The following is a 22546-nucleotide window of genomic DNA, read 5'->3' on the forward strand; positions in this document are numbered from 1 at the left end:
ACAAGTGTGCTAAAGAATCAGAAACCTAAGCCGCAATCAGTTTTTAAATCCAATGTTTCTTTTATTTCTGTTCAGGTGAATGGAAGTCACGGAGTTAGTACAGTATAATTTACAAATCAGAGTTCTGACCGGGTGCGGGGCCAAGGGGTGTCAGGCTGCAGCGATCCCAATGGCCTTTGGCAACAGTGACGTGACAGCAGGCTCTAAAGCAGATTTGTTTCTCCTGGGAGAGAAGTTGTGCTTTGGGATCTCCCCTCCCCTTCCACTGCTCCTCATCAGCCTGCTGGGGTACGGCAAGAGTGAGACAGCGTCACCAGCATGGGGCTGAGCTTGCCACCTCCCAGTCACGCTGGGACTGAGGAGGGGCTCGGGTCCCTCAGGTTTTGGGAAACGAGGATCCCTTTCCAGAACGCTATGCCAGCCACCTTGCAAGGCACTGCTCTGAGAGCATTTTGGCTAAAGCCCGTTGGGTTTTTAGAAGGGACTGCAGCAGTTTGCTCGGGGCTGGTTATGTCTAGTTTGCTAACGAGAAGGCATGACAAACAGCTGACCAACCAAACACCCATGACACTAATTCAGACTGATCCAACAATTCAATAAATAGCTCCTCGCCTTGGAGGAGAAGGCAGGAAACAAAAATGGTAGGAAGAAGGGATGGCTGGAAGAACACTGCCCCCCCAATCCCTCCTCCAATGTACACACACGCACACACATGACAAATAAAATAAGGGGTTTAAAAAGTTTTAAGGGTGGGTTTGAATTCATCTAGTAAAGGAGGTGTAAAAAATAACCAGCCAACCCCTGCACACTTTTAAAGTATACACAGATGAAGCTGGGTCAAGGTCAGTTGCGCCCATGCCTCTCCCCGCTCAAGGGTGGCACTGGTGAGCAGAGGCACAAGCTTAGTGCCCCTTTTGCCGGCACCGAGTCAGTCTTGAGCTTTTCTGTCCTTGCCTGGAAAAGGAATGTTCCTCCCTCCCCTCAAAGGCAGCAGAGTCAGCGGTGTTTAGCAGCAGTGGGGGGTAAGATGTCCTGAGTAGGGCAGTGAGCTACATCCTAGCAGCTGTGCACCGTCCCCTTGGGTCCTCTCAGCCCTGTAATGGAGCCCACCCAGCCCTGGCACTCGAGGGAGGGGACATCTCAAAATAAATAGGGCACCAGTTATTTTTTTGGCTACGGCTCTAGAGCCTTGTGATGCGGGAGTGTTTTCTTAACATTTTAGTTTAGGCCAGTAAAACCCAAAGAATCCTAATTCTAATTATGGATTCTAATGCCAGAGTTTTCTCCTGAAGTTAAAAATAGGACAGGAAGGGGACAAGAGCGGGTGGGCAGGGAGGGACGGGCAGGCCCAGTCCCCTCCTGGCAGAGGTCAGAGGCACGTGGAACTGTCACAGTTAGAGCGGGAGAAGGGACGGGGGGCAGTTAGTGCAAGTTTTCCCACAAACACCAAACTCCTTGGCTTGCTCCTCAGTTAATAACAAGAACACGCAATGGGGTAATGTATCCGAAAAGCGAATCCATCTTCTCCCCACCTCGTTAGCAAGGCTTCATGGAGGGGACGGTCAGGCTCCTCCGCAGCCTTGGGAAGAGGAGCGCTTTGGTTGGACTCCCCCATTCCGGGCAGAGGGCTGGCGTCTCCCTGGGGCGGCAGCTCTGGTGGCTGGGGAGGGAGTGGGAGGAGAAGCGAGGGGAGCGGAGGGAGACGAGCCCCCCTTCCTGGCAGGCATCCCAGCCAGCTGCGGAGAGGCCAGGGCAGTCGGGCAGCACATCCCTCCCACTGCTGGTGTTCCCCTGCTCTAGCTTTTCTCCTTGGGCGACTTGCTCTTGGAGTCATGCTTGTTGCCCAGCAGCTTAAGCACCTTCATGGGCTTGAATTTGCCTTTCTTCTTGCTCTCGGTCTCTGTCTCCTTGTGAAATTCTGGGGTTGCAAAGGGAGGTCGTTACTGCGGGATGCTGATGGTTGTACACACACACACACACCCCCACCCCCCAGGGGCAAGGGCGAGAGCCATGAATCACAGCATTCCACTGTATGCACGCTTCTTCCTGTGATAACAGGGGTGTGCAGCACAACTGTGCCCCAAACTTTAACAGCCCTACAGGAAAGGCTCCAGCATCTGCACAGAATAGATTCAATCTCTCCTCCTGCACACATTTTCATGAACGTCTTACGCTGCCCCTCGCTGGGGTCAGCAGTGAAACCATCAGTCCAAAAATCTCTACTGTTTCTTACCTTTCCTTTTAATCATGGCTTCCAACATTTTATCCTCCTCCTCCTCTCTGAAAGAAAAGAGTGGGAAATAGGTCAGCAATTCAGCCCTGAAAACAGCTGCTGTATTGTTCAAGGCTAGAGAACCTCCTACTTAGAAGCCATGCAGGGGCAGATCCATCACTGTCTTGTGAGCATTTGCTACCAGGATAAATCCCACGTGCTGCAAGTACTGCCCTGTCTTTCCCACACAAGGCATTCAGAGAAGAATCGGGAAGTCTGGGAAAGACGTCAGCAACAGGGACACCTTGGGACACCCCCATGAGCCATTCGTGTGGCGCTGAGTCAGACAGGCTGCACTTTTTTCCCCTCTCCCCCAGCCCACCCCATTCCTCACTCACCTCTGCCGGTCCTCGTCCAGGCAGTTCACAATAGCATTCCTCTGCTCAATGATGGTCACCAGCTCCTGCATCAGCACCTTCTCCCTCCCTCGGTCCTCGTCGGTCCAGTCCTTCTCTACCCAGCCAAACCCCAAGGAAGGACAGGCAATTAAATGGCTGAAGGAGCTCTAAAATTCAGACCTTTGGGGCAGAGATCCCCTAGCATGATCCCCTGCTACCCTGCTGTGCTGCAGGGCCAGTTGGGCTAGCGGTGCTGTGGAGGGAGAGCCTTGTAGGTAGCATCCCACAGGGACAAAAGGCACAAGTCCCCGCGCATGGCTGGGGCATGCAGTGAGAGGGGACAGCAGCTCTAACGCCAGCTGATTGTGCTGGCATCCCTAAAGACCTGTCTCTCTTCACCTGAGACCCACCTAGACAGAGGGGAGATGACATCTGGGGAAAAGTGGAGGTAACTGCACCCAGAGTGATGCTTTACCTGGCTTGTTGAGGAGACAACGCAGTTCATACTCCACGTCTGACTGCCGCTGCTCCAGGTTCTGCTGCTTGAAGCTGCAAGGGAGGGGGACACTGTCAGGAACCACTGCAAGGCTCCAGAGAGGCAGAACATCATCCCAGACTATGGGGTGAGCTTGCAAAGAACCATGGAGATGCTGGTCTTATCCTAGATAGCCAAGGGAGCCACATGTCAGCAGGGACCAGCCTTGGCTACTCAAGGCCTTCCTGGAGGAGATGCTGCTGGGGCTCTGGTGACTTGCAGTGGGTCAGTTCCAAGTGTGTTTGGATACTTTTGTCTGCTTGCCCTCTTTCCCTCCCTTCTCCAGGCAAGGGAGGCCATGTCAGGCTCTCCCCTTGAAGCATAATTTCAGGAGGGCTAAGACAGGGCTCCCCACAAGAGCGTCAGTGCCTACCCACACGCCTGCACGCACTTACATGTAGATGAGTTCTGATTCGTGACGCACCAGCATATGCTTCTCATGGATGAGTTTGAACCAGTCCACCAGCAGGCTGTCCTCAGGGCTGTCTGCCAAGCAAAGGGACAATTCGGAGCCATCCCCAGCCCTGCAGGATCCCATCACCCTGCAGCAGGATGGGCTCCGCCAAGCCAGGAGAGGGGCACTGGCCTAGAGCAAACCTGTCCTCAGCCTGTTCCTGAGCCCCAGAGAGACCTTATCTCTTCTCCCACCTGTTTCCACTCTAGGGACACCTCCATGCCCAGGGTAGAGCTGTTACCGTTCTAGGAGCCCAGCACAGCCCCTTGTGCTCTTCCAACCCCAGGATCAGCAGGGAGGAAGTCACCGCTGCTACCTCCTGGGCTGGACAAGGGGCAGCGCTATGGTCAATCCTGCCCCTCGCCCACAGACAGCCCACTCCACATACCATTCTCAGCACTGCGAAGTTTTTCCTCCAAGGCCACCCCACGGTGCTCCAGTTGGTCCAGCTGGTGCTCGATAGCATCCATCTCCCCATAGATGTCTTCCTCAGGGATGTACTGATCTGTCTGCACCTGCCAAACCACAAGGCAGAGACTTCCATTACCATCAACCTCCAGTTTCCAGGTGCCCTATGGCTGGTCAACGCTAACGGGGGCTGGGGGACAACAGACCACTCTGCCTAAGTGTAGATCCGAAATCCACACCCCACTCTGGAGCAAAGGCAGACCATGGTGCTGCTATCAACAGCATCTAGCCTAGACACCATCCTCCCCGACCAGAGCCACGTGCTGCAATCCCTACCCACACATGCATCAGCAGGATGCGTGCATACAGCTATGGTCCTGGGGGATAGTACAGGGCTGGCTCTTCACCCCCTGCTCCCCAGGGCCCTTTTACCTTGCGTTTGATCAGTGGGAAGCCGTGACCTGGTGCAGGAGGACGCACTGGCTTGGAGCCCTTGGAAGGTTTCTTTGCAGAGGGGGAAGCGGCAGGCGATGGCTTCCGGTTGAAGGGGTTCTCTTTGCAGGAAGACTGGAGAGGGAGGACAAAAGGAAATACATGAGGGTCCAGGAAAGGGAAGGGACTGAGCAGACAGGGCAGCCCTACAGTTTGTCCTGCCCCATACACTCCTAGAGGAGGAACAAAGGACTGATCTCCACCAGCAGCCTAGCCATGGGGCAAAACCCAACTGTGCTCCTCTTTGGCATCAGTTCCCCAGCTTCTCTCTAACAAGCATGCTGCATTATTTTCCTTCACAGTTCCCTGCCTATTTGCTCTGAGCACACGACATCCTGCCTCTTCTCTAGCAGGTGGGGCAGGCAGAGTACATGCCTGAGGCTTGCTTTTTCAGGGGGTGACACACCAGATCTAAGGGGCAAGCCTGGTCTCACAATCCCCGCCGTGACTGAGTGATGGAGAGGGAAGAAAAACCCCCTGATCTGGATGGGAGGAAGGTCACTGTCTCACCTTTAGCTGTGGCTTGGGCGAGGAGGGCATCTTAGGGCTCCCAGCACCCCCATCTGAAGCCAAGAGGATGGGTGTAGGGCTAGCCCCAGCAGGAGGCTTGGGGGGCAGCCGGCTGGGGCTGGTCTTTAAGCTGCCAGTGGAGACGCTCCTGCTGGTGTGCGGGGTGCTGGGCTGCGCCTCCCCGCTGAAGCTGGCCAGCTCACTGGAGGAGGAGAAGGAGGAGTTGGTAGAGAGGCTGGCTGGGGCAGCAGGGCTTTCACTGGAGGAGACGCTGGCCAGCGGCGTGTCAGTGCTAGAGGTCTTGGTGGCTGTCGGCGTGTGGACAGTGGGCTCGGAGGAGCTTTTGGGCACTGAGGCCTCATCGGTGTCACCCAGCACCTTGGATGAACTCTCAGAGTTGATGCTCTCGAGGCTGAGAGCTGGAGATGGGGTGGAGGATGATGGCTCGGAGTGCGACAGCCTGGAGATGGGGTGGTGGGCTGCAAAGCAAAGGGAGAGCTCAGGGAGGAACCAGGGGGCAGCCAGGAGAGAAAAGGAGAGTGGTACATACTGGAGGCAGGGGCGAGTGCAAAGGGAACCAGTGTTTGTCTGTCTGTCTTCAGAGAAGACAGAAGGGACCATCCAGCACAAAGGTCTTGCCTGCAAGTGCTGTGCTCCAGTGGGTGGAGAGGACATGGCTAGCACAAGTCCCAGCACAACCACCACTGCATAAAGGCCTGGCTGCCAGGGTGATGCAGAGGCACCTGGGAAGGGGGAGCCTCCAAGGGGCTGCACAGGGGTTGCAGAGGAGGGATAAAGGAGTGGGGGGAAGCTCACCTAGTGGGGAAGCACTGGGGGCTCGTGGAGCTGGCCGCTTCTTCGCCTTTGGGCTGCTGGTGGGAGTGATGCCGTACCAGGGGTGGAGAGGTTTTGCAGCAGTCTCGCTCTGCTCCTGCTCAGGTGTGCTCTTTTGGGTGACAGCACTCTCCTCTTCTTCCTCATCCTCCTCCTCAAAGGGGTTGTATGGTTTGGGCTCTGCGGCATCAGACCTGCTCTCCTCACTCCTGGCTTTCCCCACCTCCTCCCCATCCTCCTCTGAAGTCCTACTCGGAGTCTCGTGGCTGCTTCCCGGGGGAGGAGGGGGAGCTGGCTTCTTCTTGGGCTCTGCTTGCACTAAGGCCATCCACGGTGGGTCCTTGGCTCTCGCAGCAGCTCCAGCACTGGAAGAAAGAGAGCTCAAGGTAGCAGAGAGCAGAGACAATCTGGGATGGTGAGGCACAGGAGGGGGACTTAGCCCTCAGGGGAAAGGACGGATGGAGCAGGATGTGTCTCATGCAGAAGCAGCTTTCTCATCCCAGGGTGACCCTAGTCTTCCCCAGACACAGTCTTGTTCTCTTTGGGTAAACCTACAGGCCTGAGGGGAGTACAACCCACCTGACTTGCACGCTGGGCCCAGTGTTTTGATTTCTGAGTATTACAGCCTCCATATGCTAAGCAGGGGTAAAGGCTGAGCTTTACGGGCACAGCTGTTCTCCCCTCCCTGACACTGTTCCTACACCCAGCTCTGCTCCCTAGGCTGTGGATGGAGGGGGAGTCGTGATCAGATACCTGCCCTCTGTGGTCACGCTCCCTTCCTACACTTCACAGGGCTGTTCATCACCTCAGCATCCCAGGGATGGATTCCTCTTTGCTAACTCCTGCAGCTGGAAGTGCCATAGCTCCTCCAGGGGAACAGCCCATGGCAAGCCTGCCGCATGGCTCCATGAATCATGGCTCATCAAGAAAGTGGCCGTCATTTGCCACGCTCACCTGCTCCTTGGCCATTGCGAATTTGGAGTGCTTGTGCAACCTCTGTCCCAAGAGCAGGCCAGAATGAACCAGCGGGCTCCTGGGTGCGAGCCCATGAGGTGTAAAGGTTGCAGCCATGCACTCACAATGTCCCTGCACTGGACCTTTCCCAGGATAAACCCTCCACAAGGCAGACAAAGTGTCGTCTCCTCAGCACCCACAAGCAGGGTCATTTCAGAAGGCACCTGGCAGCCTGTATGTGCCACAGAAACACCTTTTTGAAGCCCCCAAACTCTCGACAAACCCTAAGAGACAAAGACCCTGGGAGGTACGGACAAACACTGTCAGCCTGACGGTACTAGGCTGGCACCCGTTAGGTAAAGGAAGGGAAGGGACCTGATCATAGCCTGCATCCTCAAGAGCAGGGGCTGACTGGGGTGGGAGAGGAGACCACAGCTGAGCCATTCTCACAGCCCCACTTTGCTATGGGGTTTGCAGGTGATCTGCGAACAGAAGGACGTACCGATCAGAGGAGCAGGGTCTCCCTCGGGGTTTTGGGACAGGGGGGCTGGGTTCAGGTACCCTACCTAGAAAGACACAGGGTCAGACTGTCACAACACCAAAAGGACACGAAGAAAGAGGTTAAATCAACACGAGGCACCTCTTACACATCTCCCCATGGAAGGCTGGCTATTCCCACTCTCTGAAGACTTCATGGCATTCCTCCCACAGCCAGTCAACCCCAAACATCCCCTTTGCCTTTTTCTCCCCACCCCACCCTGGGAGCTGCACCTGGAAGACTGACATGCCCCTCTGTCCCAACACCTGCAAACTAGCACTGCCACCTTTCCTCCACACTGGCAGCACCCCCCGGAGAGCTCTGGAGAAATAAAAGGGAGCAGGCAGGCGTGAAGCCTAGTGCTGCTCTCCCTGCTGTAGGAACGACTGGCAATCGAAGGCTTGGTGTCTGAGCCTGAGGAGGCAGAAGGGCATCAGGCTGCAGAGAAGGAACAAAGCTCATCCAACCTGCAGCCGACCACCTTGGCTGCTGGGGAGGCAGAGGGTAACCCCTGCCACCACTGTGCTCTCTTACCGTTCACCATGCCAGGCCCACACTCGCTGCCCTCGCCCTGCAGAGTGGACCTGGGACGGGGGACGGGGTGAGATGTTGGAGGGGACAGGGCTGATGCATCGGTGGTCCTCCTTGGGGCAGGGGTGGGCCGCGTGTCCTTGAGCCGTCCGTCCAATGAGCTGGCTTTCTCCTGGGTGAGCACTGTGGGCTTGCTGGGAAGGGGAGGTCTGGGGGGAGTTTGGGAGACGGGTGCCCCACTGCCTGTGTGAGCAGGGGGCATCGCTGTCTCTGCTTTGCTGGGTGTGCTGTCCTTTTCCACTGGGCCAGCTACTCCCTCTGCAGGCATCTGGGTCTCTGCCATGCTCTCCAGGGAGTCGCCGTCGTCCTTCCCCACCTCTGCTCCTGTGGGGAGGGCATCCTCACCCACGCTGCCAGCCCCAGTTTCAGTTCTTAGCTCTGGTGACTGTTGGGCTGGGCTGGGCCTCCTCTCCGCCTTCCCGCTCATGGCCAGTTTACCACGATGCTGCGTGCAGACAAAAGTCCCTGCCTCTGTCCCAGGCTTGTATGACCCTGGGAGCAGTGTGCTGGAGCACTCCTTACACCTGCCAACGAGAAGAGAGAGACCCATGAGATGGGGGACACCATCCTGCCCTTCAGGGAAGGCAACGCACCTGGGAGATCTTTGCAGGGCCGTGGAGTTAATTCTCACCCCTGCTACTAAATCCTAGCACAGTCTTGGAGAAGTCATTCGGGAAAGGAGAGGAAAAGAGAAACGTCACCATGACACTGCATGAACCCATGGGGAGTTCACAACTCAAATACTGCGTGCATTTGGGTTCCTCCTTCAACTTGGAAAGGATTTAATAGATGTGGAGGCATAACAGTTGGTATTGGAATACGGCATGGTTTCCAGACCTGGAAAAGTAGAAACCCACAGTTTTCCTGGAAAAGATGCAGCTGGTGGGGGGACAGGAGAAGGAGCTACAAGATCACAGGTGGCCCTGGGAGGGGGAGAGGGATCAACCATTCACAGACATGAAACAGGGAGCATCAACTGGATTTAGAGAGCACTGGTTCAGAACTGGCACAGGGAGGCTACGGGCTGCCTAGCAGGGACCAAGGGTCCAGGTGGGCTAAAGAACCGTCACACACATTTGTGGTGGGAAAAAAAATAAAACAAACCCCCCCAAACTCTGAGTATTAAATAAAATCATGCCACTTCCAACTCAGGAAATCCCTACGCTGGAGGCTTGAAGAGTAGTCAGGAGAAGCAGCATACAAGCCTAGCCTGGTCTCACGCTCACCCTCACTGGTGCTGACCGTGGCTCCCACCAGGGTCACGGCGTTTGGCTGGAAGGACGAGGGAACAATGCAGTAGGGCCATTCTTACACTCTGCCTTGCCTGTGGAAGCTGATAGCTTCCCTGTCCTTCACTGTCTGCCACATTTCCTTGGATCATCCACTCTTTCCCCACTGAGCCTTTGAATCCTCCCTAATGAAGCCCTCCAGGCGCAAGCGTAATGCACAACACTGGCAACCAAGTCAGCCCTTTTCCACCTGGGAAGGGAGGTGGATAGCATACATGAAAGAGTCAAAGGCAAGGGGCTGATCCAGCACTCCTACGAAAACCAAGCTTGTTCCTTCTTGCCTGAATACCTGGCACTTGCAGCAGCTGGCTGCCCTACACTGCAAGCAGATAATTTTGGTGAGGAATTCTGCTCTGAGTGTCTAGTTGACAGGGATTTCCTTTGAGATTTAGAGCAGAAGTGTGAGAACGCAGGGGCTTTAGAGAGAATAGGTATGATGAAATGAAGCGGTGGCAAGTTCGGATGAGGGGAGAAAGAGGTTTGCTTTGGATTTATCTCCATCAACCTACACAAAACACCGCCCATGAATCAGCAGGGGGAGAAAGAAAAAAAAAAAAAGACGACAAGAAAAGCATAAGGAGGCAAAACACTCAGGATAACACTGCTCAATCTGAAGAGCCACGAGCTGTGCCGAGGCAGACACAGCACCTCTCCTATGCCTGGTCCATAAGCGATGCTGCACCTGCACCCCAAAGCTCCTGCTTTTGCCCCAGCTGCAGATGGGAAGCTTGATGGGTCCCAGCTCAGCTCTCCTCCTGCAATGCTGTTTCTATGACACATCCCCATCTGGCTTTGGCAGGAACTGTTTATACAGGTGAACAAGGCCTCCCCTATCTTCTCACTGGCTCAATATTTCTGTCCTCAGATGCCAGCTGCCCACTTGCCAGCTCTTGTCCTGTGGCCCACAGGAGAGATCTCATCCCTTCATCATCAGAGCAGGGAAAGCAAAGTGAAATGACTTCACAGGTCCTGCAGGTAAGAACCTGCACCCAGGGAGTAACCACAGAGCTGCTGACATGTCATCCCTTGTTCCGCAGTTTGGTAACTGTCTGCAGCTCTCCACATGCTCTCCTAAGAGCTCAGCACCACCCCAGGCAGCGTGGGAGCCTGTATATCCAGTTGAGGACGTGAAGTGTAGGTGGAATGAGGTCTGTAGGATGATGTCCTTCCTGGCTTAGACCTCATTGGAAGGTGTGCGCGGGGGAGGCTCTGGGCAGGCAGGTGGTAAAGAGGCAGAGCATCCTGGTTTAGGGAGGTGGGAGAAGCCCAAGGGGCTGGGGTCCCAAGTCAGTGAAGTGGGAAAGTGCAAGAGAGCTGGGGAGGCAGGGAGCAGGGGAGGCAGGGAGCACAGGGCTGGACACAAGGGGCTAGTCAGACCTCTGGGATAGGGGGCTAGCAGGCAAACAAACCCTCTTCAGTATCATTTTGGACACTGTTGTTGATGCTCCATGTTGCCTAAGCACACAGACACACAAAGATGGGGTGCAGCTGGCCACTGACCTCCAATTTGCCGAGGAGAGCAGCTGCCCCACCGGGCCTGGCCATGACATACCTAAAGCACTGGCGGTGGTAGAGCTTGCCCTCAGCCAGGTAGCGCTGGACCAGATGGACGTGTTGCTGGCAGGCTGCGCAGGTACTGCTGAGCGTGGTGCGCTGGGACTGCTCCGACAGGTCTGAGGGGGCATCGTCCTGAGACATGACACACGGGGAGCTCAGGATGGGGGCCATGAGCTGCTACCCAGGCCATGGCTCCTCCAGAGCAACTGCTCCCTGTGCAAGACCCATCGCCGAGTGCTTGCGGCACAGCTCAGGGGCTGACAACGCACAGAACAGCTGCCCCTGAGTCCAGGCACAGGCAGGCTGCCTCTTCCCAAATTAGAAGGGGACACTTCAAAAGGTGCCTTGCCCCTATCTAGGGCTGAGGGGCTGTAGAAGGGACTAATCTAAACCCCAGTCAGCAGGGACCTGCAAGAGGAACCCAACCCCCTCTCTTTGGAAAATAAGCCATCTCAGATATCTGCTAAAACCTGAAATAAAGGGCCAAGAAAGAAAAAGGCATCTTTTCTGCTCTTCTAATCCCACATTCCTGCTCTTTCCTCATCTACAGGGTTATTGTCCCATAGGAAGGAGGGTGCTTGTGCCCTGGGTGGCTCAAGGAACCATCCAGCACCAATTCACCTAAACTCTTGCCTGCCATGGACAAATTTCAGTCCACAGACTCCTGGAAGGAAAACACTCTCTCAGCTGAGTCCCTCAAGGCACCAAAATCCCAAACACCCCTCCCACCCCAAAATACACAAGTAGCCCCCTGCAAAGATCTGTCCCACCGTGACGGGCTCTCTCCCATCTCCTCACCCACAGCGCAGGGAGCATCACTGCCTCAGGCTAGCTTTGAATCCAGAAATTAGGTACCTGTGGTGCCGGGGGACTCTCTACCGCAGCCACGGGTTTCTTGTGGGCCAGCAGAGGAGGCGAGGAGGCAGCAGCTGGGCGCTTCATAGGCGGAGGGACTCTGGCTGGAGGCAGAAGGCAAGGAGGATCAGGCACCAAGGAGTGGTGACTCACACCACCCATGTGGGGGAAGGGGAGGGGAAAAAATATATAGAATCATCTAGCCTTGTGACATAGGACGGGACTTGCCACTCCCAACACTTCAGTGCCTATTTTAGGCGGAAGAGACAAACATAATCTAATAATGGGTCGGCTGCGATGCTGCCAGAGAGCCTGGCCCTGCTGTGGATCCCTTCTCTGGCCCAGGCACACCGGCCTCTCACTGTGATTTGATTTACTCATCAAATGCTGCTTGGCTTTCTTGTAACCAAGTCCCTTAGCCATGCTCAAAGCCCAGAGCACCCTGGGTAGCTGCTGATGTATTGTCGAGACCCACTGGGCCGCAGGGCTTCCAGGCTGTCAGCAGGTCTGTGAAGCATCCTTTGCCCATCAGGGCTGACACACCAGTCCCCAGCGGGAGTCCTCGGCTGGGAGACCAGCATCACTGGAGAAGTATACGCACATGGAAGAGATTTATCTGACATTGTGGCTAGAGAGCGGAGCAGAGGAGACCTGGAGACCTGGTCTCCACCCAGGAGGGATGCACTGGAAGAGCTGTCTCAGAGCAGCACTCAGCTCACGTTGCAGTTGCAAGGACAGATGAGCTGATTTGAGACACTCCACCCTGGCTCTTCTCCCTCTGTCCTCCAGTCACTTTACTGATGTGATAAAAACCAGCTGCGGTAGGCAGGTTGCCTATCTAGCTTTCTCCCATTTTAGCGGGTTAAAGCACATCACAAAGGGGTCTGATGAGCACCAGAGGTGGTGGCCCAACCCAAGCAGCAGGAATGCAGCGCAGAGGGAGGAGAAACAAGGCATTCCTCTTTCTGCAGCCTGAGCTGTTAAATCACTTCCCACCTCTTGTGAAACCTCACCCTACTCCACTCCCTGTTCCAGGCCTTCCTCACCGGCAACAGCAAGATCTAGGAGAGGCAGGTACCACCCACTCCTCTCCCCCTCCCCACAAACACACATGGTTCCCATTTGCCATAGGAAGGAGTAAGCACAAGGTAATGCTGGGTTTCCTGCACTCAAGTGGGGGCTAACTGGAAGCCAGAGGGGTGGGAGGACACTCACCTTGGCTGGGGTTGTTGAAATGGTTGTAATACTGAGACACGTAAGTCATGATGCTGAGGCAGTCGGGGACTTTCATGGAGACCATGTCATTGGGATCTAGGAGGGCCGGGATGCCCAGCTCCCGCTCTGCCAATTCAAAGGCCTACAGGAATAGCAGAGAGAGGTGTTAAGGATTGAAAACTGATGCTCTCTGAAAAATAACAGAGAAATCAAGTTGCAAGGACCCTGGGGAAGGTTAAGTAGTAACTCTATGGCATCCCCAATGGACAGAGGCTCCCAGACATGCTGCTTGACCGGAAAGGTGGCATCAGAAGCAAGGAAACAAGTTGCTGCTGCTGGCCTTTCCTCCAAGTCATTTCAGCTCCCTGTGCCCCTGCAACTCCCATCTGAGGGGTGCACTGGGACAGGGAGGGTACCTCTCAGGAGGTCTCAATTTTCATCGGAAAAAAACCCCAGCGTTTTTTCAACCCATAAAATGGGCACACCACCAGTGCCCCCGTGCCAGAGCTCAGCAGAGCCTTGGCTGGCACCGTGAAGGGCCTAGGGCTGGCAGATACTTCCAGTGACACAGCCAAACACCAGCTCTACTGAGCAGTGTCCCTGGCTACCCCAAACACTCACCCCACAGAAACACCAATTCTGCCCATCCTTTCATATTCTGGGGTGCCACATCTTCCCCTCCCACACTTAACATAGCTATCCTGGCTCAACAACCAGCAGCCCACCATGCACAAGACACTTCAGTACTTTTCTGTGTCTCAGCAAGCAGAAATGACAAGGACATTGTGACAAGAAGCACACAGCTCCTACAATTGCAGACACAGCTACTTGAAAGGAAGGAGTAAAGGAGGAAAATAGCTGTTTAAGAGCTTCCCACTTAGCGGTGCATGTGGATTACTGGCTATACACTGGCCATCCCACCGTTGTGGCAAGGGCAGCAAACCCACATGGATCTCCAAGGGAGGGGGGATGTGCAACTATGGTAGGGAATGAAGAGAAAGAGAGTCAGGAGGGGATGAGTGGTGTGGGCGCTGAATGGTGACCAGGTGCAGGGCGTGGGTAAAGACTGAAGGCGCCTGGTCTCTGGGGCACAAGATGCTGTGCAGGGCGTGGGATCTAAAGAAAAGGAATGGAGAAATAAACAAAAAAGGGTATTTGCAGTAACTGGGGGGGTGTAAAATGCTCCCTGTGGACACCCAGCTCTGCTTAGCCTGGCTTTAAGCTGGTTCTCTGGACTAAGCCTTGCTGAACACAAGGCTGCAAGCAGCGGGGAGCAGGGAGACCCCAGCTTAGGGGTCACTAACAGGACAAGAAACCCATCATGTGGCTCTCGAATGGGAAAAGATAGCTGCTCTTGGCTGAAAGGGGCCAAATGGTGTAGGAAAGGGCGTGGCCAGGACCCAACTGGGGACCCCTGATCCCAAAAACCCAAATGACCTAGCTCAACTCATCTTGGGAAGGTGATGGCCCATGTCTCCCCACAGACCATTAGGTGGAGCCTGCAGCAATTAGGTCTTTCTTTACAGAAAAAGATGCCAAGACTATTGCTGCTCTGTCCTACCCCTAGCCCCTGTCCGTCCCCCACTGCCTGCTTCTGCTGTTGGCTCCAGCTGTCCCAAGCAGGAGGAGAACACTGCAGACCAGCCTAGGTCCAGCACAACTTCCCTCTCTGTTTATGCCTGGAGCAAAACAAGCTTCCCGCTTCCATTGCCTGCAACTGTGGAATAGCTGAGGGCAAGAAGATGTTGCACCATTTTAATCTTCACCTGAGATGTTGTCTTGGCAACTATCAGGATAATCATCCTATCTTCTCTTCAGCACAGGCTGGAAGCTGTTTCAGATTCCCTTATGCTTCCAGAGAAGCTCCTGCCTGTTACTTACAGTCACAGATTTTTCTTACACCCTCACCATGTGCTATGTGACCTCCATCAAGTCATTCTCAAGTCCCTTCTTCCTTCTGTGCACTGCATAATGGGGACTTACCAAGCGGTTATTCTCATAGACATCATCCTTGGAGAGAGAATCAAAATCTCTGAAATAAGAAAGCACAAAAAAGTCACATGAGGTGCAGAGGAAAAGTGCCCCAATGCCACCACACGCTCGTTCTCAGGACAGCCAACCTTACAACAACTCAACATATAAGACCCTAAATAAACAAAACCTTGGCAAAGCAGATTTCAGGTTGTAAAGGGACAAAGAAACCAAAGGGAAATTGTGATTAAAAAAAGAAACCAAATCCCAAATGGGTGGTGACCAGGAAATTAAAATGTCACTCTCATCTCTCATTACCCGCTTTTTCTGCCCTCGCGATTAAAGTCTGCAGAAATACCAGGGCCACGTTCTGATTAGCACCACACGCTGATGCACTGAAGGGTGCACGACATCACCTTGAACTTGCCCCTCCAAGACCACCAGCACAACAGCAGGAGGAGGAAGGGAAGCAGGTCCCCTCACCTCAAGAGAAAGAACCGCCTGCGCTAGATCTTTCCCTCCTACGAGACTCCTTAAACAAACCTCCCTGCACCACCTAAAGGCATTTGAGGTCACCCCAGGATTTGGGGTGACACAGAAACTGCACTTCCATCCTCGCTGGCCCCCCAACACTCGCAGTACACAGCAAACTGTCCTCGGCTGCAGCCTTTACAGTGGGGCAGCTTGCTGAATGCAAGGCGCTCAGGGCACAGAGAGGAACCCCAGCAGTTCCCAACCCTGGCACATTGTGGCATTTCACTTGTTCCCCTGGATCCCTTTGGGGGACTGAATCAGCCTGGCCGCAGGGATCAACCAGCTGCCTTCGTCAGAGAAGCAGAGGGTGGAGGGTTAAAACAGTCTGCAGGTTTTCAATAGAGGGGGAGAAATACAGGAAGAAGTTACTTACGCCTTTTGCATGTGCGCGTGGGTATAATGCGTGAAAACAGCATCATGCTGCTAAACTGATTACAGCCTCTTCCTGCCAAGGATCTCAGCTTTGTTACCAAAAAACCCTCATGAAGCATCTGGGTGTGCTTGCAAGCTGGATACACAGAGCCCAGAGAGGTTTAGGGTCAGGTGAAGCCACCCCAATGGCCCAGAGAGAGGTGCCAAAGCTTGGGAGACCAACCCAGAAAGACAATTCAGACTGGGGAGCGGAACATGTCCCCCACCCCAAAGGAATTGTGCAGGAATTGGGTGAGAGTGAATCCTCAGCCGTGCGCCGGTAGAGAGGGGCTGTGGGAGCCTCCCTTCCTCCAACCCCCTTTGGGTTTTATTGCTTTTTCCTGTAACGTGGACCCAACCCACCCCAGCGCCGCACCGCAGGGCAACCAGCCCCTTCTCGAAGCCCCTTGCACGCCTTTCCCAATGCTGCAGAGGAAGTCCGTGATGAGCTCAGGAAGATTTTCCCAGCTGCCTGCGCCGCCATAAAACTACACTTCCTCCGTTCAAAAGCAAGAGGCTGCTGGTGCCGTTTCCTCCCAGATAAATGAAACTGCAGTGGCTCGCTGCTGTGGGAGCTAATGCGGCAGACACGCAGAAGATGGGCCAGACGTTCAGCTCTATGTTAAGCACCTTTCTGAAAGCTCATGCAAATACGTGCACAGAACTCGGCCTGTTCCAAATACCGTAACTTTTCCTTCTCCACATGCTGGTCACAAAAGGCTTCAGCTGCAGCCTTCACTTTCATGCAAAAACTAGTGCCTTTTTTGTATTTATGACTAGTTTCCAATGCGAGATGTTTCTTCCCTAAGTCTTTTTTTTTTTTTTTTCCTAGAGAACTCCTGTAACTTTACTGTATTTTTTTTTTCCTTTTAAAGAAAATACCAGCTTGGGAACACAGGAGAAGTGATGACAGCAAAGTTGATATATCAACTGCCCTCTAAACATTCACGACCTTCATTTTGAACGCCCTCACTTTCAGGATATGGGAGTGGTGCAGCTGGAAGCTCAAAGACTCCTTGGTGGCCTGGGCTGGGAGAGTATTTTTTGACAGACAAAAAAATCATGTCCATTCCACTCTGCCCCAGCAAACCAAAGCTGCTTTAGTAAACCAGGGCAAATCTGCCTGGGAAAGCAGATGTCAGCAGAGAGGACATGAAGCTCAAGAGGTAACAGGGGGTCTACCAAGCAGCAAGGGAATAGATTTTTTTCCACGAATGCAGGATTGCAGACTCTCAGCTTTTACCCAAGATATTGAAGTCCATCAGTACAAGGCCCCAGGGATCACAGTTTATTCAATCCCTCTCCACTGTGTTTTCCAGCTTCCTCTCCAAACAAGCCAAGCAGGACTGCACTGATCTCCATCATTCCCAACATGAGCACTCCCACGCACCGCTCTGTCGCGTGGCATCCCTGCAGCTCTGGGCACGTTCCCTGTTCTAACGTGCAAGGACCACGGCCTCTCAGGCATGGGGGAAGGTCACCCCAGATGTACCCCTTTCCTCTCTATAAACTGCCTCCTCTGCAGAAAGACCAGAACTTGCCATCTCACAGCTCCATGACATCTGGCTGCGTGTCACATTATTTCCTTGCCCTGATCTCAGCAGCCTTTCATCCAGCCCTGCTCAGGCTCCTCTCCTGACAGCATACCAGTCCAAAGGATCGGATGTAAGAATAGGCGAGACTCTGGCTATCCCAGTTGAACAACTGTCTTGACTCAGCAAACCCCAGTGTCGTAGCATATCCTGGAGTAGTATTTCCATGCAAATAACATCCCAAGCGCTTACCTAATTAGATACATGCAGAGCCACTAAGCACTCCGGGGTTTAGGGCAGCTGCCAGGGAGTACAGCAGACCCAGGGAAGGGGGAAGGGTGCGCCGTACAGCTAAAACCAGAGCAAATTCCTGGATTCCTCAAATATAAATCATGACCACTTTAATGGCAGTGCCGCATAATAAGCCCTTCAGCTTTCCAGGTCTTGTCAGGGAAATGCAGGCAGTACATGGGGAGGAACAAATGAGATTTGTGATCCTGCCTGCAACCGAACCCACGGCTCCGGGGACACAAAACAGCGTTTCTAACACACGGCTTTCATCTCCTGTTTTCCTCAAGCCTCCATCTCTCTCAGCACTCGAAAGGCATGTGCCATGCTCTCTCATTCTTCTCACCCCCGAATGCCAAGAACCTCCCCTGAGCTCTGGGGAGGTTGCACAGCTTGGGAAGCCAAAAGATGCTTTTTGCTTCACTAAGCTGTGGCAAATGCCTTGTAAACACTAATTTTGTGCTTTAGATTTCTAAAGCACTGAGCAAACAAACTCATTAATCCCTACAGTCCACTGTCAAGTTGCCCCGGATGCTTCCAGCTTAACTGACAAGGGAAAAGAACAGATTAAATGTCTCGCCTCAAGATCACACAGCTAGCAGTGCAGTCAGAGGCTAAATCCAAGTTTCTTGTTTCCCTGATTGGGAGAGGCAGGCAGTGAAACCAAGCGAGGTGTGTACAGTAGCGGAGCTAGAGTCAGGGACTTTCAGCTCCATGGTTCAACACACAGGTCCTGCAGGTATGCACCTCATCCACGGCGGTCAGTTCAAGACACCTTTATCTGGATTCAGTAGACCCTGAGCGCTTCCAGCCTACTTTCATTACCCCCCCCCAAAAAAACTCTAGTGTTTCCAAGAGCTCTGCAGAAGCTGCTCCAAAGCTCTCCAGGGGAGCATCACTCCGATGCCACCTGTCTTATCCCAAGGTGATTGTGTTCAAACCAGGGGTCATGCAGAAAACTGCCCTCAGCCTCACTTATCCGTACGGCCTTTCACAACAGCCTCTTCCCCACTGTGTCACCTACCAGCGCAACAGGGGGGCGTCCAGGCAGGGTCAGACAACCGGGACAGACCAACAGCCACCACAGCAGCAAAAAAAAGCCCAGAGGATCAGGGTGCCAGAGGAGCACTGCCACACAGGCAGAGAAGAGAGCTTCAGCTCAGCTCTTGTATGGATGTGCTCATTCCTCCCCACTGCGACCCAAGGGGAAGCCAGCAGGAAGCGAGGAAGTGGCTGAGTACAGAGGAACTTCAGCCTTCGGGGAGCACCGCGGCTGTCTCACGCAGGCCAGGAGAGCCCCATACAAAGGAAGACCACGCGAGGTCAGAAACGTACTCGCAGATCCCTGCCAAGTCCCATTACTGGGCTGACTGAAAGCACTTTAGAAGAAAAGAAGGGCAACCACTTTTCCTCTGCTGTCAGGAGATTTACTGCCTCTGATCTGATCTTCCCACTTCCAAATCAGGACAGGCTGAAGAAGCTGGAATCAGATGAAATGATGCTACTCTTCTGACCACCCTCTGAAAATCCTTCTACAACATGCCATGTCCTTGTAAGGCCCTGGGCTTTGTCTCTACAATTCAGCTCATGCAGGGACCTGTGAAGCATTTAGTTAGGACATCTGCCAGGAGCAGATTTAAGCCCACTGACAACTTAAGAACAACGGCTGCTGCTTAATGGGATGGTAAATATGGTTAATGGGGAAGCATCAGGTGGTTTTAGTGGTGTTTGTCATAAGCTTTTGCTGGACCTCTGCTTTTCAGTTCCCAGTTACTGTGCTACTTACAAAAAAAAAAAATCAGACACACAGTAATTGCAAGTGTACCTGGCTTAATTTGCCCCTTCCCCTCCAGCAGCCTTGCAACTGGGAGTGTTTTCAGAGGGTCCATCCTAGCTGGTCAGAGCAAGCCATACCACCCAGGAGCTGCTGGAATACAAGACCATGCAGCTCCCTCAAGACCCAGAGAGATGCAAAGCCACTGTACGTCTCAGCTCTTGGTGGTTCCCAAATGTCATGCTGAGGGTTTTGTGGCAACCACCTGAAACACGGCAGGCAGCGGTTCGATTCCTAGCCTACCTGTTTAGCTTCTGCTTCTAAGAACACAGGCCTGTTTTGCCCTGTCATGGACACCGCAGACTCCACAGTGGAATCACTGTCAAACCTCTGTCTGCTAGATGTTTCTGTTGTGACAAAAGACTGTTCCAGAGCCAGCTAAGAAAAGAGGATTTGGTCAATTCAAGCAACCTTAGAGGAAGAACCACCAGTCCTGGAGCAGAAGGTGACTGGGGATGCACCACTCGGTTTTACTGACAGGCGAGAAGCACGTGCATGCCAGAGGCACAGCAAGGTGGGGCAATGCCTACCTGCATTGCAAGGGCTACTGAAGATTAGAGCAGATGGGAGGTGCATTCCCAGCAGCGCTGGGGCATGCATGGTTACCATGGCAGGTTGGGGCAGATTCTTTCCAGCAGCTCAGCCAGTTTCTCCAGCCTGACACCATAGACACCATGCCCCCAAGCAATCCCAAACTGGCTGCCTCTTTAAACTCATATTCCCCCTCAGAGCCACCCTTCAAAAGGGAGGTGGACAGAGGAAACTCAACTCCAAGCCATTTGCCAGGGGAGACCAGCACAACTAAATATCCTTGCTGGTATATGCTACCTCCTGCTTTCACTGTGGCATCCACAGAAAACAAGCTGTAAGCAAATGCAAGAAACGACCTGGTCCAGGGCTCTGCATGTTTCAGAGTGGCTGCCTATGGCAGCTGAGAAGGTCCCTGTGCCAGGCAGGACTCTGGTCCTCGTGAAGTGGGAATGCCCACCTGGCGCAGAGGTGGAACACCCGCACACCCAGCTGCTAGCGCCATGCCTCCTCCCTGGCAGGCACCGCTCCCAGCAATGCAGACGGCAGCACACTAGCCCAAGGCTGGACCTAGCCCACCTCCATGCTCTCCTCTGCCTTAAACCACATGACTCCTGCTAACCCTGACCTTGATGGGTCTGCAAGCCCGGGTCAGGAGGTTGCTCGCTGTAACCCAGCATCCTTTGACCCCACACCCAATTATTTCGGAAAGTGACGGAGCCACTGCTGTGCTCTCTGCCCCTGAACCCCCCCACACCCATGCACAGGGAAACCGTCCCTCCCTGCCAGCCAGTCTGGAGCCGTCTCCTACGGCGCCTCCTTCACCCTCAGCTCCCTTCGAGCTCCCCGCCCACCCCGGCAGCCCCCGAAACAGCGGCAAAGGGGCACTGACAGCTCGGCCTCCTCAGAAACGGGGCTCCCAGCGCTCCCCGCATCCCAAATCTCCGCGCTGTCTCTTCTTCCCCCCCCCCCGCTCCTTCTCCTCCTCCCAGCAACCGCGGACGGGAGCCGCGCCCCGCGGCAGCTCGCCCGGCGCGGCGGGTGAGGCGAGGCCGGTGCTGCGCGGCCTGCGCCGCCACCGCACTCACAGGAGGTCGGGCCGGTGCCGGTGGAGGATGGCGCAGAAGGCCAGGCCGTCGCGGAAGGAGGCGCTGAGGTCGCGGATCTCCACGCCGCGGTAGCCCTCGCACTGCCGGCGGCACCAGGCTTGCAGGGCGCCCCGCGGGCCCGACATGGGGGCGACCGCTCGGACTGCCACTGCCGCCGCCGCCAGCCCAGGGCCGGGGCCGGGCAGTGAGGGGCGAGGCCTCGGAGGGGGCGGGGTCTCCGAGGGGCGGGGTCTCCGAGGGGCAGGGCCTGCGGGTCCCGGGGCACGCGGCAGCCGGAGCCGCCCGTTTGCACGGTGCCCGGCGGTGCCTGCCCGCTCCCCGCACCAGGGAGGAACACCGCAGCCTCTCCTCGGAGGGGAAGGGAAGGGCTGGGAAACGGGTGGCAGAGTCAGACCCTGAGCAGCCGGCGGGGCAGGTAGGAAATGCGGCAGAGAAGGGGACAGGGCGATCCCCTTAGAAAGGAGAGCTGAGCGCTCCTGAGAGCAGGGCCAGGCCCCAGGGCCCTTTGCTTCCTGTTTGCAGCAGGCTGGGGAGACACAACCACCCCGGGGCTCTCCCCAGCTCGGGGAAGGCTGAATTCTCAGAGAAAAACCCTGAACGAAAGTTGTAGCCTTTTCTTCCTCTCAGTCCCTGAAGGAGGGGGAGGACTGCAAGCAGGAACTGAAAACAGTTGGGACTGAACTCAAGTTTAATTTCAGCTAAAGCAAAAAACACCAGGCAACCTCATTTCTGGATCCTGTTCAGGCAGAAGCAGTTTGAGGGGCACAAGCTGTGGCAGCAGAGGACATGGAAACATCAGACAGTGCAGTCTGTGTGGGTGTAGGTGGCTCCCGGGGTAGGCACGGGGCCAGGGAGGGCTTTGAAGATAAGGACATTTGGAGTCACAGGCAGCACTTCACAGGAAGCCCAGGAAGAAGTGGCGGAAGGGTGCGATACAATCTCAGGAACCCGCGACATCAAGGAGATGGATTGTCACGAGAGGTGGCTTGCATGCTTAGCGTGATGGTCTGACAAGGCAGGGGGGAGAAAGCACGCTATTAAATGTTAGTTTATTTTGCTAAACATTTTTTTCATTTCCAGTTAGGCAAAGGGGAGGGCAATAGCTACCTCTGTGGAAGACTGATCCATCAACACTGATGTTGCGCTTATTGCTAGCAGTCCCAAATCATTAAGAGTCCCCTCCATATTTTTTTATCAGCTTTATGTTCTTTTCTCCAGTCAGATCTCATGCTTAGCACCCTCTTTCATCTATTCCACTGTTTCATTCTATCACTTCATGGCCCCAGAGGTGTAACAAGTGAAAAATAAATTCTGAGTGGAATGGCTTGTGGAGCCTTCCCCCTGAGCTGTGGAATAAATCACTGGAAAAGCTACTATGTACAGAAAAAGGAAATTGTGCGTTGTCTTGCTTGACAGAGCTGGCAGCTCAGCATCCCCCAGACCTGACACATCCTAAGGGAGAGCAGGATCATGGATGTTTTCTTAACGGTCTTTTCC

At 54.4% G+C, this 22546-nt stretch overlaps 1 protein-coding gene across 2 annotated transcripts; it reads right to left on the reverse strand.

Moving 5' to 3' along the window:
• Positions 1-38: 38 nt before the first annotated feature.
• MICALL1 (MICAL like 1) lies at positions 39-21233 on the reverse strand. 2 transcript variants are annotated; one of them, XM_054832867.1, is made up of 16 exons: positions 21029-21233; positions 14826-14874; positions 12843-12984; positions 11628-11731; positions 10768-10904; positions 7870-8450; positions 7300-7363; positions 5826-6208; positions 5010-5488; positions 4440-4574; positions 3988-4114; positions 3541-3631; positions 3086-3159; positions 2611-2725; positions 2234-2280; positions 39-1918 (listed from the first exon to the last, which is right to left on the reverse strand). In XM_054832867.1, exons 1-16 carry the CDS (start codon positions 21172-21174, stop codon positions 1797-1799), a joined length of 2796 nt encoding a protein of 931 aa, XP_054688842.1. In that variant the 5' UTR covers positions 21175-21233; the 3' UTR covers positions 39-1796. The 2 variants fall into 2 exon arrangements, with proteins under 2 accessions (XP_054688842.1, XP_054688849.1); XM_054832874.1 differs by lacking the exons at positions 14826-14874; positions 21029-21233 and having other exon boundaries at positions 11628-11727; positions 12843-12982.
• Positions 21234-22546: the final 1313 nt, after the last annotated feature.

This window comes from Grus americana, chromosome 1 (genome assembly GCF_028858705.1).
Source record: "Grus americana isolate bGruAme1 chromosome 1, bGruAme1.mat, whole genome shotgun sequence".
Lineage (NCBI taxonomy): Eukaryota > Metazoa > Chordata > Aves > Gruiformes > Gruidae > Grus > Grus americana.

Bases quoted from the DNA above. Each gene is read 5' to 3' on its own strand.
- MICALL1 (XM_054832867.1), bottom strand. From the start codon at position 21,174: ATGTCGGGCCCGCGGGGCGCCCTGCAAGCCTGGTGCCGCCGGCAGTGC. The intron at 5,489-5,825 runs GTGAGCTTCCCC...TTTGCTTTGCAG, and splicing joins CCCCAGTGCTTCCCCACTAG to CCCACCACCCCATCTCCAGG. The intron at 2,726-3,085 runs GTAAAGCATCAC...TTGGCTGGGTAG, and splicing joins TTGTCTCCTCAACAAGCCAG to AGAAGGACTGGACCGACGAG.